This window comes from Erinaceus europaeus, chromosome 15 (assembly GCF_950295315.1).
Source record: "Erinaceus europaeus chromosome 15, mEriEur2.1, whole genome shotgun sequence".
NCBI lineage: Eukaryota > Metazoa > Chordata > Mammalia > Eulipotyphla > Erinaceidae > Erinaceus > Erinaceus europaeus.
Genome location: NC_080176.1, coordinates 28133006 through 28149280, shown reverse-complemented (window position 1 = coordinate 28149280; position 16275 = coordinate 28133006). Strand labels below are relative to the sequence as shown.

The 16275-nt window shown below is 47.8% G+C and overlaps 1 protein-coding gene across 2 annotated transcripts in view; it reads left to right on the top strand.

The window, feature by feature from the left end:
* BAZ1B (bromodomain adjacent to zinc finger domain 1B) overlaps positions 1-16275 on the top strand; it is a 75826-nt gene that overhangs the window by 51614 nt on the left and 7937 nt on the right. For both annotated transcript variants that reach the window (XM_060173482.1, XM_060173483.1), the window contains exons 12-15: positions 1018-1195; positions 5555-5737; positions 13823-13970; positions 15284-15431. In XM_060173482.1, coding sequence (XP_060029465.1) covers positions 1018-1195; positions 5555-5737; positions 13823-13970; positions 15284-15431 — 657 coding nt within the window. The remainder of the gene's footprint in view (positions 1-1017; positions 1196-5554; positions 5738-13822; positions 13971-15283; positions 15432-16275) is intronic.

Below are 16275 nucleotides of genomic sequence, written 5' to 3'. Positions count from 1 at the left end.
GAAACTCCTGAGAAAAAGTCACAGAACTTCACAAAGAAACCAGGTGGTGCTATGAATGGAAGTCCAAGGAGAAAACAGTCCTATACTTCAGATACTAGAATTACCAAATGCATAATAAAATAGATGTGTTTTCAAAGCGAATTACTAGAGGGGCCAGGTGGTGGCGCACCTGGTTAAGGGTACACATTACAGTGCGCAAGGACTGGGGTTCAAGCCCCTGGTCCCCCACCTATGAGGGGAAAGCTTCACAAGTGGTGAAGCAGAGCTGCAGGTGTCTGTCTCTCTCCCTCCCCTCTCAGTTTCTCTGTCTCTATCCAGTAATAAGTAGATAAATAAATAAAAGGAATTACCGGGTAAGAGTTATATTAATTATACACCAGCCTGTTCGTTAGACCAGAGTACTTCTCAGCTCTTGATTGGGGTCGTGCCAGGGATTGAACCTGTGACTTTGGAGGGTTTTTTTTTTTGCATAGCTGTTAATGCTGTCTGCTCCCACCCATATCTCTTTTTGAAGAAAGAGTTTTGAAAATTTGTGCAGGAAACAGGAGACTAAATAAGTTTTTTTATTTATTTATGTTATCTTTAATTTTTTTTTTTTTTTTTTTACCAGAGCACTGCTCAGCTCTGGCTTATGGTAGTGCAGGTTGAACCTGGGACTTTGGAGACTCAGGTATGAGAGTCTCTTTGCATAACCATTATGCTATCTACCCTCCACTGTTTTTATCTTTATTTCTTGAATAGAGACAGCCAGAAATCAAGAGGGAAAGGGGAGATAGAGAGGGAGAGAGACAGACGCCTACAGCACTGCTTCACCACTCACAAAGCTTTCCTGCTGCAGGGGAGACTGGGGGCTCAAACGGGTCCTTGTGCATTGTAACGTGTGCTCAACCAGATGCACCACCACTTGATACCCTAAAGTTTTCTAGAAGGGAAACATGTCACTCAGATCGTTGAATTCATAGACCATCTCCACAGCTTCCTTTATTCTTCCCCTCTTCTTTACCTCAACTCTTCTAGGTACCAGGACATTATTCACTCTATTCACCTGGCCCGGAAACCAAATTTGGGTCTAAAATCCTGTGATGGCAACCAAGAACTCTTAAACTTTCTCCGTAGCGATCTCATTGAAGTTGCAACCAGGTTACAAAAAGGTGGACTTGGTTATGTGGAAGAAACGTCAGAATTTGAAGCACGGGTAAGAAAAAAACTATTATTTAGGGGAACTGACTGTGGAATTGTTTGGCTGCTGCCTCCACTTCCCTGGATGTTCCAGGGCAGCATGTTTTGAGAATTGTCTTGAAAGCTACTGTGAAACTGAAAATTCCCCTGTACACCTGTTTTTCTTTGAGGGCTGGGCGGTAGTGCAGGGGAGTCACTTCATAGGCGGTGAAGCAGGTCTGCAGGTGTCTTGCTCTCCCCCTCTCTGTCTCCCCCTCCTTTCTCCATTTCTCTCTGTCCTACCCAACAGCGACGACATCAATAACAGCAGTAATAACTACAGCAATAAATAAGGGCAACAAAAGGAAAAATAAATAAATAATAAATATATTTTTAAAAAACTTTAAAAAAATCTACCACTGGGACACCTGAGGCTCTGAAGTCCCAGGTTCAATCCCCGCACCACTGTAAACCATAGCTGATCGATCAGTGCTCTGGTTAAAAAATAATAATAGGGGTCAGGTGGTTGCGCAGCGGGTTAAGCACACATGATGCAAAGCACAAGGACCGACGTCAGGATCCCGGTTCAAGCCCCCGGCTCCCCACCTGCAGGGGAGTCACTTCACAGGCAGTGAAGCAGATCTGCAGGCACCTATCTTTCTCTCCCCCCCCTCTTTCCCATCTCTCTCCATTTCTCTCTGTTGTATCCGACAACGAACAACATCACCAATAACAATAATAACCATAACAAGGCTACAACAACAAGGGCAACAAAAGGGGGAAAATAATAATAATAATGGTCCGGGAGGTGGCACAGTGATAAAGCTTTGGACTCTCAGGCATGAGGTCCCGAGTTTGATCCCTGGCAGTACATGTGCCAGAGTGATGTCTGGTTCTTTCTCCTCATAAAAATTTTAAAAATAATGGTAATAATAATAATAAGTAAAGTAAAATCTACCACTAGAGATCTAAATATCAGCTGGAGAGGGCATTTCGGAATGTCATATAATAATTATTGATTCTAAAAATTGGTTTATCTCATGAGTGAACGTTGGAGAGTTCACCCTCGCTCTGGCCTATGGTGAGCCTTACCCTTGGTAGCACCGTGTCAGTTAAAATGGGACAGATTTTATCTTTTTTTCTTTCTTTTTTTGCCATCAGGATTTTTGCTGAAGGTCAGTCTCTGCACGAATCCACTGCTCCACCAGTCATTTATTTCCCCCTTTTCTTTCTTTTTTGATAGCTACGGAGAAAAATAGAAGGGGAGAGATAGCGCGTCACTATGAAGCCCGGCCCCCCATGCCCCCATAGGTGAGGACCAGGGGCTTGAACCTGGGTCCTTGTGCACAGTGATGTGTGCATAAGGCCAGATATACCTGGCCCTCTTTTTTTTTTTTTTAACCCTCCAGGGTCATCCAGGGTCATCGCTGGAACTTGGTCCTGGCATTATGAATCCACTGCTCGTGAAGGCCATTTTTTTCCTATATGATAGGCCAAAGAGAAATTGAGAGGGGAGGGAGATGGGGAAGGTTGGAGAAGAAAGACAAACACCTGCAGACCTGCTTCAACACTTGTGAAGTGACCCTCCCCCCTGCAGGTGGGGAACTGGAGGCTCAAACTGGGAACCTTGTGTGGGGCCTTGCAGTTCATACTATGCACTCAGCCTGGAGTGTTACCACCTGTCCCTCCCCCGCCCTCTTTTTAATCTACTTAATTTCTCCCCCATTTTATAATTTATTTATTTTTTAAGGCTAATCAAAAATATTTTATTTATTAATTTATTTCTTTATTGGGGAATTAATGTTTTACATTCAACAGTAAATACAATAGTTTGTAAATGCATAACATTCCCCAGTTTCCCATTTAACAATACAACCCCCACTATGTCATTTATCATCCTTCATGGGCCTGTATTCTCCCCACCCACCCCAGAGTCTTTTTTTTTTTGGTGCAATACGCCAATTCCAGTTCAGGTTCTACTTGTGTTTTCTTTTCTGATCTTGTTTTTCAACTTCTGCCTGAGAGTGAGATCATCCCATATTCATCCTTCTGTTTCTGACTTATTTCTCTCAACATGATTTTTCAAGGTCCAAGATCGGCTGAAAACGGTGAAGTCACCATTTTTTACAGCTGAGTAGTATTCCATTGTGTCTATATACCACAACTTGCTCAGCCACTCATCTGTTGTTGGACACCTGGGTTGCTTCCAGGTTTTGGCTATTACAAATTGTGCTGCCAAGAACATATGTGTACACAGATCTTCTTGGATGGATGTGTTGGGTTCCTTAGGATATATCCCCAGGAGAGGAATTGCAGGGTCATAGGGTAGGTCCATTTCTAGCCTTCTGAGAGTTCTCCAGACTGTTCTCCACAGAGGTTGGACCAATTGACATTCCCACCAGCAGTGCAGGAGGGATCCTTTGACCCCCACACCCGTTCCAGCATTTGGAGAGGACCAGTGTAAGGTTCCCGGCTCCATCCTTCGGCTCCCCACCTGAAGGGGAGTCACTTCACAAGTGGTGAAGCAGGTCTGCAGGTGTCTTTCTCACTCCCTCTGTCTTCCCCTCCTCTCTCCATTTCTCTCTGTCCTATCCAACAACAACAACAACAATAATAACTACAACAATAAAACAAGGGCAACAAAAGGGAATAAATAAAAAAATATATTTTAAAAAATAACAACAACAATGATAAACAACAAGGGCAACAAAAGGGAAAAAAAGGGCCTCCAGGAGCAGTGGGTTTGTAGTGCAGGCACTGGAGGCTCAAACTGGGAACCTTGTGTGGGGCCGTGCAGTTCATACTATGCACTCAGCCTGGAGTGTTACCACCTGTCCCTCTCCCGCCCTCTTTTTAATCTACTTAATTTCTCCCCCATTTTATAATTTATTTTGTTTTATTTATTTTTTTTTCCTTTTTTCTTTTTTTACCAAAGTACGTCTCAACTCTGCTTATGGCAGTGTAGGGGATTGAACCTGGGACTTGAGAGCCTCAGGAATTAAAGTCTCTTTGCATAACCATTATGCTATACCCACACCCTATAATTCTTTTTAAATCAAAGTCCACACCTTAATATTTGTAGGTTTTTCTGAGTTCTTCATCTATTATTAATGTTTGTGTGATTTCTTTCCTGCTTTTTTTTTTAATGAGCAGCCCCCCCTTCACACACACACACCTCCCCTCAGTTCTCCTTTGTTTCTAGTAGTTGTTTCTCCTCTCTCTCTTTGACAGAGGGTGAGAAATGGAAAGAAGAGGCCACCTGTCACACTGTTCCATCCCTTGTCAGTCTTCCCCCTGAGGGTGAGGGAGGGGGCTTGAACCCAGGTCCTTGTGCATGGTAATCTGTGTGCTCTTTGCACCTGGCTCCAGGTTGTTTATTTTAATTTATTTAATTACTTTTTAAATGTTTTTTTAACATTTTATTTATTTCCTTTTGTTGCCCTTGTTTTATTGTTGTAGTTATTGTTGTTGTTGGATAGGACAGAGAGAAATGGAGAGAGGAGGGGAAGACAAAGGGCGAGAGAAAGGTAGACACTTGCAGACCTGCTTCACCGCCTGTGAAGTGACTCCCCTGCAGGTGGGAAGCCGGGGGCTCGAACTGGGATCCTTACACTGGTCCTTGCGCTTTGCATCACCTGTACTTAACCCACTGTGCTACTGCTCGACTCCCTAATTAATTATTAATTTTTTTTAAACTATCAGAACTACTGTGATGTGTGCACACAACCAGGTGTGCCACTGCCCGGCCCAGAACTCCCAAGCCGTACGTCTCTTAAGCGTGCACCTTTTCAAAATCAGTCCGCTGATGAATTACCGGTCCGTTTTCTGTAGTAAGAGCAAACAACGGTGGCAGCTCTGAAGACTTACTCAGCTGAAGATTTTTGTCACCTAAAACATTACACATTTGCCTTTTGGCTGCTTTAACAGATTCTTTGAATCGTCTACGTTGTGTCTAATCCACGCCCACCTTGCCGACTAGGCTTCGGTACTTAGTGGCACAGTTTGGGTCAAAGTGACCCAGCTCTTGTTCTCTCGCCCGTAATATGAGCATGAAGCTTCAGTTAGACAGCATGTGTGCAGTCTGTGAGTCTGGCCATTCGGCACATTATTCCTCTTCGCCTCGAGACCCTGGTCTGCATGTAGCACACTTTGCTTTTCTGTTGTGGGTGCCTTAGTGAGCTCTGCCAACTCGTGACATGGTTTGAGCATCCTAGGGCCCCTCCCAGGAGAAGTGGGAGTAGTCAGCTGCTCCTGAATGACTAAGGCATCCATCCATCCATTGAGCCCGGAGCCCAGGTCCAAGTGTGAGGTCACCCGCTTTCACAGAGATGAGTCTGGTCTCCTTTCATTCTCCTCGGCCTTCCTCTCAGGCTGGCTTGTCAATCATTTCTTCTAGGTTATCTCGCTAGAGAAACTGAAGGATTTTGGTGAGTGTGTGATCGCCCTTCAAGCCAGTGTCATAAAGAAATTCCTCCAGGGCTTCATGGCTCCCAAACAGAAGAGAAGGAAACCCCAAAGTGAAGATTCTGCCAAGGCTGAAGAGGTAGACGAAGAGAAAAAAATGGCAGAGGAAGCAAAGGTATCTAGTTTGTGAAAGTGTGATTGTATGATGTGAGCACTTAACCAGGTGTGCCCCCGCCTGAGCCCCGAAGGCATGATTCTGATACAGCTTTGGAGAAGAACATCATCTGACCTAAAATATTCTGACTTGAGCTGGGCATCCTACCACTTTACTACAACTTCTGCTTTGCACACTGACCCATTAGCGTGGGCACACCTTGCTCAAGGGCTGGACAGTGGGTCAGACTGCCCCCTCCCTGCTTTTAACCAGAGCTAATTTTTCTAATTGAAAAGTAGTGTTTTCATCGTTGGATGAAGTCTTAAGGCCTTCCATCAGTTACAAGTCTTGTTTGCTGACTCTCTTCTTGAACTATACTTTTAAACCGTACTGACTGCTTCAGGAACCTTGTCTTTATATATATTTATTTATTTTCCCTTTTGTTGCCCTTGTTTTTTATTGTTGTAGTTATTATCGATGTCATTGTTGGATAGGACAGAGAGAAGTGGAAAGAGGAGGGGAAGACGGGGAGACAAAGATAGACACCTGCAGACCTGCTTTACCTCTTGTGACGCAGCCTCCCTGCAGGTGGGGAGCCGGGGGCTCGAACCGAGATCTTTAATGCTGGTCCTTACGCTTTGCGCCACGTGCGCTTAACCCGCTGCGCTACTGCCTGACTCCCAGGAATCTTGTTTTTAACCTTTTAATAGAAGTCTCATGATAGGCTCTCTTCTATCCCCTCCTCTGCTGGTGATGCTATAGCCTCATTGAGAACCAGAGATCTGTAATGTTCTCTCTCAGTAAGCACCCCCCCCCTTTTTAACTATTTGTTATTGGATAGAGACAGAGAAATTGAGAGGCTGGTGGAGGTAGGAAAAGAGACAGACACCTGCAGCCCTGCTTCACCACTCGTGAAGCTTCCCCCCTGCAGGTGGGGGCTAGGGACACGATCCTGGGTCCTCGTGCACTGTAACATAAGCAGGTGTACCGCCACCTGGCCCCAGTAAGGCCTTTCATTGTCATGTTAAGCCCCATGATGGAGAGACCTCCTTTTTAAAAAGATTTTATTTTAGGGGCCAGGTGGTGGCGCACCAGGTTGAGCGCACATAGGACCCGGGTTTGAGCAGAGGGAAAGCTTTGCGAGTGGTGAACCAGTGCTGCAGGTGTCTCTCTCTATATATATCTCTATCTCTATCTCCCCTTCTCTCACTTTCTGGCTGTCTCTATCCAATAAATAAAGATAACAAAAAAAAAAAAAGATTTTATTTTATTTGTTAATGAGAAAGATAGGAGAGAGAGAGAACCCGATCACTCTGGTACATGTGCTGCCAGGGATTGAATTCAGGACCTCATGCTTGAGAGTCTAGTGCCTTAGCCACTGCTCCACCTCCCGGACCACAGGAGAGACCTCTTTTAAGACTGGGTGGTAGGAGTCGGGTGGTAGCGCAGTGGGTTAAGCGCACATGGTGCAAGGACTAGTGGAAGGATCCCACTTCTAGCCCCTGGCTCCCCACCTGCAGGGGAGTCGCTTCACAGGCAGTGAAGCAGGTCTGCAGATGTCTTTCTCTCCCCCTCTCTGTCTTCCCCTCCTCTCTCTGTCCTATCCAATAACAACGACATCAATAACAGTAACTACAACAATAAAACAACAAGGGCAACAAAAGGAAATAAATAAAAATATTAAAAATAAAACAACAAACAAACAAAAGACTGGGTGTTGGCACATCTGGTAGAGGACACACGTTACCTACCGTGTACAAGGGTTTGGTGTCTGGCTCCCCCGTCCTCCTGGCTCCCTCTCTATTTCTGTCTCTGTCAGAAAGTGGGCAGGGTGCAAGGCCACTAGGAACGGTGGATTCATTATACAGGCACCAAGCCCTTCTGATAGCCCTGGTGGCAAGAAAAAAGAACTGAAAAACGAAGCCGCTAATAGTCATTCAGTTAATATTTCTAAGGTTTTTATGTATCTGGAAATGAGCACCTTGTGCCAGTGCAGAGCTGCCGAGCTACCTCCACAGCCCAGCATTTATTCACCAGTTTGGGACAGAGCAGGGTGGAAAACACACCAGTGCTCGGGGGGGGGGGGGGGTGTCTACCCCAGGGCCTCATGAAGCAGGGGAGGCCAGGGACTAGACCCTTTGAACCCCCTTCCAGGCCTGAAGTAACCGTTTTGTTTTGTTTTTGCCTCTAGAGTTATTGCTGGCACTCAATGCCATCACTACAAATCCACTGCTCCTGGAGGCTATTCTTTCCCATTTTTGTTGTCCTTGCTGTTGTTATTGTTATTGGACAGGACAGAGAGAAATCTAGAGAGATGGGGATAGACAGAGGCGGAGAGAAAGATAGACACCTGCAGACCCTATTCACAGCTTGTGAAGAGACATCCCCTCCACTCTCCACCCCCACAGGTAAGGTGAGCTGGGGGCTCGAACCAGTATCCTTATGCCGGTCCTTGTGCTTCACGCTATGTGCGCTACCGCCCAACTCCCTGAAGTAACCAGTTGTAGCTGGCCATGGGAGAGCCCGGTGAGGAAGGAAAGTTTGAGCACTTCGCCGGTTTAACCTTGGGGCCCAGACTCATTGTCCACCAACAGAAAGCATGGAGGAGTTTCTTGGAAAATTAATTAGGTGGCCTACTAAGGAGTTCAGCAATGTTCCCCGTTCAGATGGCATCCCGCCCTGTAATTCCCCACCAAAGGTCAACTTCGCCACAGCCCAGCCCTGAGATTTTCCACTGTCCTCTGCTTTGAAGGTTTCCAGTCAGCATGCCCAGTGCTTTCTCAACCAGTGGCCGGGCGAGCTAACTTTAGCCTCCAATCTGAGCTTCAGTTTCTTCATTTATGAGAGCAGAGGACCTCTCAAATCTTTGTTTTGCAGATGTCTAACGCAGATGTCACTGGCTTGCGTTAAGTGGGAGAGTGGTGTCGAACTGGATAAACCCCAGCTTCTGGTCGACTCTCTGTGTGCCATGGGGACATTTGTCCTGGCAACCTGGTTTTTCCATTTTTAACATTCCTTCTATTCTCTTAACATTTTAAATATGTCTTTTAACATGAAGAATATGATCTGAGGTCTCATCTTTGCCAAGATAGGACACTGCTTTTTTCCCGTCAGACAAAAGAATTACTGGGGACCGGAGTAGGAGCTCGTGTGTCTCATTTCCCAGCAGCCGCTCCAGACGGTTTCACTGGATGCCACCGGTGTTTCTGTCAAGACTTTATCTGACCTTTCTGCTATAAGCACCCTCCCATTTTCCCTCCTTCCCTTTTCTCGAGATAGAAATCAAGAGGAACTGGGGAGAGAGGGGAAGGAGAGAGATACAGAGAGAAAGACCTGCAACGCTGCTTTACTGTTAGTGAAGTTTTCCCCTTGCAGGTGAGGACGGGGGCTTGAACCCAGGTCCTTGTGCACTGTAATGTGTGCACTTAACCAGGTGCACCACTGCCCAGCCAGTTGAAAAAACAGTCTTAAAGACAATGATCCTTGTTTTTGTTTTGACATTCCCACCAGCAGTGTAGGAGGGTTCTGTTTTTTAAATTTAAATTTTTTTATTTATTTCCTCTTCTGTTGCCCTTCTTGTTTTTTTATTGTTGTAGTTATTGTTGTTATTGATGTCGTCATTGTTGGATAGGACAGGGAGAAATAGAGAGAGGAGAGGAAGACAGAAGGAGAGAAAGTAGACCTGCTTCACCGCCTGTGAAGCGACTCCCCTGCAGGTGGTGAACTGGGGACTCGAACTGGGATCCTGGGATCCTGATGCCGGTCCTTGTGCTTTGTGCCACATGTGCTTAACTTGCTGCGCTACCACCCGACTCCCTGTTTGCTTTGTTTTTAATGTATACTGTGTGGAATCTTGTGCAAAGGGAAGTGACTGAACTGTTCTTGCAAATCTTGAGTCTTTCTTCTGACCCTCAAGACAGAAGGCTAGTTCGCATCTGGGCTGGGCCGGTACTATCTGTTACCAAGGGCAGAGGACCTGCCGGAGAACCACTGCTCAGTAGTCATGAGACTTTGGACACTTTTACTGCTCATTTAAAAAAAAAAGACGACAAATAATGGGAGCCGGGCAATGGTGCACCAGATTAAGCGCCCATAGTACGAAGCTCAAGGACCGACACAAGGATACCGGTTCGAGGCCCAGTTCCCCACCTGCAGGGGGGATCGCGTCACAAGCGGTGAAGCAGGTCTGCAGGTGTCTATCTTTTTCTCCCCCTCTATCTCCTTCTCCCCCCCCCCCTCAGTTTCTCTTCTATCCAATAAAAGTGGGGAAAACGGCTTCCCGGAGCAGTGGATTCCTAACGCCGGCTCCAAGCCCCAGCGATAACCCTGGAGTCAAACAAAACCCGTAAGATATGCAAAGATTTTCCAAGCAGCATTATTCAGAACACACACAAAAAGAAGAAAAATGCTCCACCAGTCCATTGGCTGATGAATGGATAAGCAGAATGTGGTAGAGCCCTGTGGCAGGAATCCAGCAGAGGAAGTAAGCGTGCCACAGTGTGCATAGCTGGCTGGAGTGAGAGCAAGAGAGCCTGTTGGGTGAAGGGCCACGTGTTGTGTGCGGTGCTGACGACAGGCAGGTGTATAGACCAAGAGCAAAGTTTTGAGGCCCGGGGCTCAAGCAATGGTGGGTTTGAGTGGGTAGTAAGGAGTTACTATTTGTGGCTTCTTCAGGACTGAAGGAGATTTTGATAGGGTTTCCCTCACGCATTGTGAGTCTGTCCACTAGAGGGCGGCAAAGCCCATGCTAGCCATTCCTGCTGTTCTCTCCATAAGGCTTTTTTTTTTTTTTTTTTTTTTTTTAATAAAAAGGAAACACAAAACCATAGGATAAGATGGGTACAACTCCACACAGTTCCCACCACCAGAACTTCATATCCCATCCCCTCCCCTTTCCTATTCTCTATCCCTCTGGGAGCATGGACCCAGGGTCATTGTGGGTGCAGAAGGTGGAAGGTCTGGCTTCTATAATTGCTTCCCCGCTGAACATGGGCATTGACAGGTCGATCCACACTCCCAGTCTGCCTCTCTCTTTCCCTAGTGGGGCGAGGTTCTGGGGAAGCGGAACTCCAGGACATATTGGTGGGGTTGTCTGTCCAGGGAAGTCTGGTTGGCATCTGGAACCTGGTGGCTGAAAAGAGAGTTAACCGTAAGGCTCTTTTTAAGAATCAAACCTAAGGGAGTCGGGTGGTAGTGCAGCGGGTTAAGTGCAGGTAGCGCAAAGCTCAAGGACCCGCGTAAGGATCCCAATTCGAGCCCCCGGCTCCCCACCTGCAGGGGGGTTGCTTCACAAGCGGTGAAGCAGGTCTGCAGGTGTCTGTCTTTCTCTCCCCCTCTCTGCCTTTCCCTCCTCTCTCCACTTCTCTGTCCTATCCAACAATAATGACATCAATAATAACTACAATAATAAAACAAGAGCAACAAAAGGGAATAAATAAACATTTAAAAAAAGAATCAAACCTAAACTTCTGCAGTGTTTCATATATATATGAAAAGGGAATATATGTATATATTCCCTTTTGTTGCCCTTGTTTTTTATTGTTGTAGTTATTGTTGTTGTTATTGATGTCGTTGTTGGATAGGACAGAGAGGAGAAGCCGGGGAGAGAAAGACACCTGCAGACCTGCTTCACCGCCTGTGAAATGACCCACCTGCAGTTGGGGAGCTGGGGGCTCGAACCGGGATCCTTGTGTGAGACCTTGAGCTTCGTACTATGTGCGCTTAACCCGCTGCGCTACTGCCCGACTCCTTGCAGTGTTTCTTTTACCGAGAAGGTCTGGGCTGTTTCTGTAGTAAGAGACTGTAGGGCCATGAGCCGGCACTCCGTTAACATGGTGGGGACTTCTATAGCCCCCCTTGGGCTAAGCACTTCAAAGGGGAGGAAGGAAATGGCATGGGGTTTTGCAGGCTCATGTTGACACATCTGCAGTGGAGGGCAGAGTGAGGAGTGAGTCAGTCTCCACTAGAACTTTAGCAGCTTCTTAAGTAGATTTTCTGGTGTGTTTATATTACTTAGTCTTGTTGCTCAGAAGTTTATTCAAGGCTCCCTGGTTCTCTGTTTCTGTAGGAAAGAGGAAAGAGGGCTTCTGTTCTCTTCCTTCAGAAGGAGCTCGGCTATCTTTACCCCTCAGTGACTATTTCATATATTAAAAAACAAAAATACGGGGCCTGGGCAGGTTAAGCACACATGGCACTAAGTGCTAGGACCGGCATAAGGATCCCGGTTCAAGCCCCCGGCTCCCCACCTGTAGGGGGCCCACTTCACAAGTGATGAAGCAGGTCTGCAGGTGTCTGACTTTCTTTCCCCTCTCTGTCTTCCCCTCCTCTCGATTTCTCTCTGTCCTATTCAACAACAGTAGCAAGAACAAAATGGAGAAAATGGCCTCCTGGAGTGGTGGATTCAGAATGCAGGCACCAAGCCCCAGTGATAACCCCAGAGTCAAAAGATACTAAAAACAAAACCCAGTCACCTACATGCCTTCCAGGAGCACTTAACCAGAGTTCTTCGCCTGAGGTGGTGTAGTCAAGTCCAGCTGTGGTGTTGCCACTTGGCCCTAGCTGCATTGTGCCAGGGCTGAGGAGAACAGAGCCTCCCTCACCAGGCTAGATGCTGCTGGAGCCTTCTTCTCTGGCTCTGCCCTGACCCTGCTGTGGTTTCTTACTCTTTGGAATGACGTACCCATGGCGGCGTTCACTCCTTGTGTGGGCTCCAAGTACCCATTTAGACAGATTCTTTCCTTTTGACTAATTAGGACAAACACGTTATCCTCAGGGCATTTCTGTTCCTCCTTAGACGGTGTATCTTAGAGGAGAAAAGGCTGTGTTTATCACAGGAATTCTTCACAACCCCCCCCCCCCCCCCCAGTCTGTGTTTTGCCCGCTTAATTCTAACTCAGTTTGCATTTTCAGATGCTGGAAGGAAGGGCTGCTGAGAGTAATTAACTGCCCTGGATGAAGTCAGGCTCAACCCCCAAGACTTAATTTTTGTTTACATGTTAGTTAGCTGTTGGTGACACCTCTGAAAACGTTTAGTTTCTGGCCCTTTATACTTTCTTTTTCTTTTTTGCCCTCAGGGTTATCGCTGGGGCTCGGTGTCTGCACTACGACTCCACTGCTCCTGGAGGCCATTTCCCCCCTTTCTCATTTTTAAAAATATGTATTTATTCATTTTCTCTTTTTGTTGCCCTTGTTGTTTTATTGTTGTTATTGATGTCTTCATTGTTGGATAAGACAGAGAGAAATGGAGAGAGGAGGGGAAGGCAGAGATAGGGAGAGAAAGATAGACACCTGCAGACCTGCTTCACCTCCTGTGAAGCGACTCCCCTGCAGGTGGGGAGCCGGGGGCTCGAACCGGGATCCTTTCGCTGGTCCTTGTGCTTTGCGCCACCTGCGTTTAACCCACTGCGCTACCACCCGACTCCCCATTTTTCCCATTTTTGTTACCCTTGTTGTTTTTTACCCTTATTGTTGTTGTTATTGCTGTTGTTCTTGGATAGGACATAGAGAAATAGAGAGAGGAGGGGGAAGACGGAGGGGGAGAGAGAGAAAGACACCAGCAGACCTGCTTCATCTGTGAAGCAACTCTGGGGGCTCGAACCGAGATCCTTAAGCACACCGGTCTTTGCCCTTTGCGCCACGTGCGCTTAACCCGCTGCGCTACTGTCCGACTCCTGACCCTTTATATTTTTAAGGATTACAGACAGAGGAGCATCATCTAGTCATTTCCCTCAGTCTTTAATTCTGAATGTGGCCTTTGGCAATTTCTTCTCACCCTTCAGAGCTGTGGTCTTCTGTAGCGTGAGTCGCTTGGATCCAGGCTGTGGAACTCAGTGCCATGGGGGTGGGGGGCCCAGTGGACTAGTATCTGAGGGATGCCTTCGCTGGTGGCCGCGGTGTGACATTGGACTCTTGAAGTAGTGAGTGAAAAGCTCTCCTGAGACATGCAGCGGGATCTGTGCCGACATTAGCACAGTGACGAGGCGGTATTGAAATGAGTGGGGTGGTCCGGACAAGCTCCTGGAGCCCTCACGTGCCCACCTCCCTTCATCAGTGTGCTGTGAGAGCTCTCCACTGTGCTGACGCTGGTCTGCTTTGGCCTCTGTCCAGGTGGCATCTGCTCTGGAGAAGTGGAAGACAGCAATCCGAGAAGCTCAGACCTTTTCCAGAATGCATGTCCTCCTCGGGATGCTCGATGCCTGTATCAAGTGGGACATGTCCGCAGAAAACGCTCGCTGCAAAGTCTGTCGCAAGAAAGGTAGGTCTGTCAGGGAGCAGGGCTCCGATTCCAAAACTTTCCTCTCTGGCAGGGCACCTGAGAGGGCACAGGGCCTGCACTTGATTTCAGCACTGCTTTTGCTGGAATGATGCTCGAGCATGGTCCTCCCTCTCCCCCTCCCCCTCCCCCTCCCCCTCCCCCTCCCTCTCCCTCTCCCTCTCCCTCTCCCTTCCTCTCTCTCCCTCATTGAATAAATAAATCTCAACAAGTAACCTGTGTGGTGGGGGCAGCCTTTCCCTTCTCTGGGAGGTCCCTAAAATAACGAGTCTTTGAAATCACATGGCAACAAGTAAAAGTAGACCCTTTGTCCTTCACTTTTGAATATTAAATAAGAGCACTTGATTTCTCCAGTCTTGAAATTTTCTTTCTTCCCTTTTTGCCTCCAGGGTTATTGCTGGGGCCTGCAAGGGCTCAGTGCCTGCCATTTTTTGAATTAAGTTAGGATCTTATTTCCAAGGGCAGGGGCTGGGAAATAGCTCACCAGGGAGAGCTTTACCGTGCTGGAGGCCCTAGGTTCGAACCCTGGTAGCATATAGGAGCAGCCAACACTGTATGTTGGAGCCCCATGGATGGTGGAGCAGTATTATAGGGTCTGTCTCCATTTCCTCTTTCTGCCTCTCCTTGTCTAGTGGGGAAAAAAAAAAAAGACAAAAAACAAAAAGTTGGGACCCGAAGTTGCCGGAGTGCCACACTGTGCGCACAGATGACCCAGCTGCTTCCATAGTTTCCAAGTCCAACGAGGCATGAAGCTCTTGCTCCAAACCTGACTAGAAGGTTGGGTGGTCCCAGGTGCGGCACAGCAGTGGACTGTGGGACTCGTGTGTATATGGGGGGGTCCCAAATTTGGTTCCAAGCATCACTCTGGCGTGTGACAGTGTTAGGGCTCAAACTCAGGACCTTGAGAGATCCCCGTCTCACAGGGGAAATAACTGCATTCGGTTGGCTCAGTGTATCTTAAATGTCAGGAAACTAAATGATTTAAGAGAGAGCCATATCCACCATGAGTTGGGGGAACAGAGAGGCGGAAGAATTCACTTCATGCGGGAGAGAAGCAGCCAAATGCCCTGCTGTCCCTTGAGCTTTGTGACCTCTTCGATGCCTGCTGTCCTGTAGTAGTCCTGGGGAGATTTGGGGCCACAGGTCAAGCCCAAGCCCTAACTTCCCAGGAGCCAGTGCAGTCCCCACCCCCACCCCAATACTTCTCCTGTGGCAGCGTGTTTGTTCTCCCATGGTGCTGACAGACGCTGGGCGCCCCCCCCCCCCAGAAGCCATACTCACTTATCTGCCCACAGGTGAGGATGACAAGCTGATCCTGTGTGACGAGTGTAATAAAGCCTTCCACCTGTTCTGCCTGAGACCGGCCCTCTATGAAGTGCCAGATGGCGAGTGGCAGTGCCCAGCTTGCCAGCCAGCCACTGCCAGGCGCAACTCCCGTGGCAGGTGAGAAGTTGCCCCTCTTGAAAACAACGAGATGAGTGAGGAGAGCTGTTAAAATGAAGTGCCAGTTGTTGGCATGGTGACTTCTGCAAGTTCCCCCTATGATGGAGAGCCTGCTCCCGGGGCTGTTGCAGTGGGAGCTCAGAGGGCTCGGGCCGGCCTTCCGCTTCGAGGGGGGTGTTTCTGCTCTTCTCTCTCTCCCTCTCTCCCTCTCTCCGTCTGCCTTCCCTTTGCCCACCCCTAATTTTTGTGATTATTTCTCCAAGCCCTCAACTGCTCAGAGTCCTTCCGCTCTCTGTCTTCCTTGGCCATCCACACTTCAGTTGTTCTCCTGTGATGGGGAGCTCTTCCGTGCCACCTTGGACATTCTCCTCATCCCCCTATTCACTCATGTCCTGGGTGCCAGCTCAGCTTCATCTCTGCTACCATCTCCACAGTCTCTGTTACCTGGCCCTGCTCTTTCCCCTCTGGTCTCCATTGTGACCACTCAACTCCTCCATACCTCCCCACCACCATCCCTTTACTTAGGGGAGCCCAGAGTCTTTTTTTCTTTTTCTTTTTCCTCTGGGGCTTGGTGCCAGCACTAGGAATCCACTGCTACTGGAGACCATTTTCCCCCCATTTTTGGGATAGGACAGAGAAATTGAGGTGGGGGAGTCAGGTATGGGGAGAGAGACAGAGACACCTGCAAACCTGCTTCACTGCTTTTATGAAGTGACCCCCTGCAAGTGAGGAGCTGGGGGCTTGAACCTAGTATCCTTGCACAGGTCCTTATGCTTAACTATGTGCGCTTAACCCAGTGCTCCACTGCCCCACAGGCCCCCTGGAGGACTTGTATTGTGAGAGT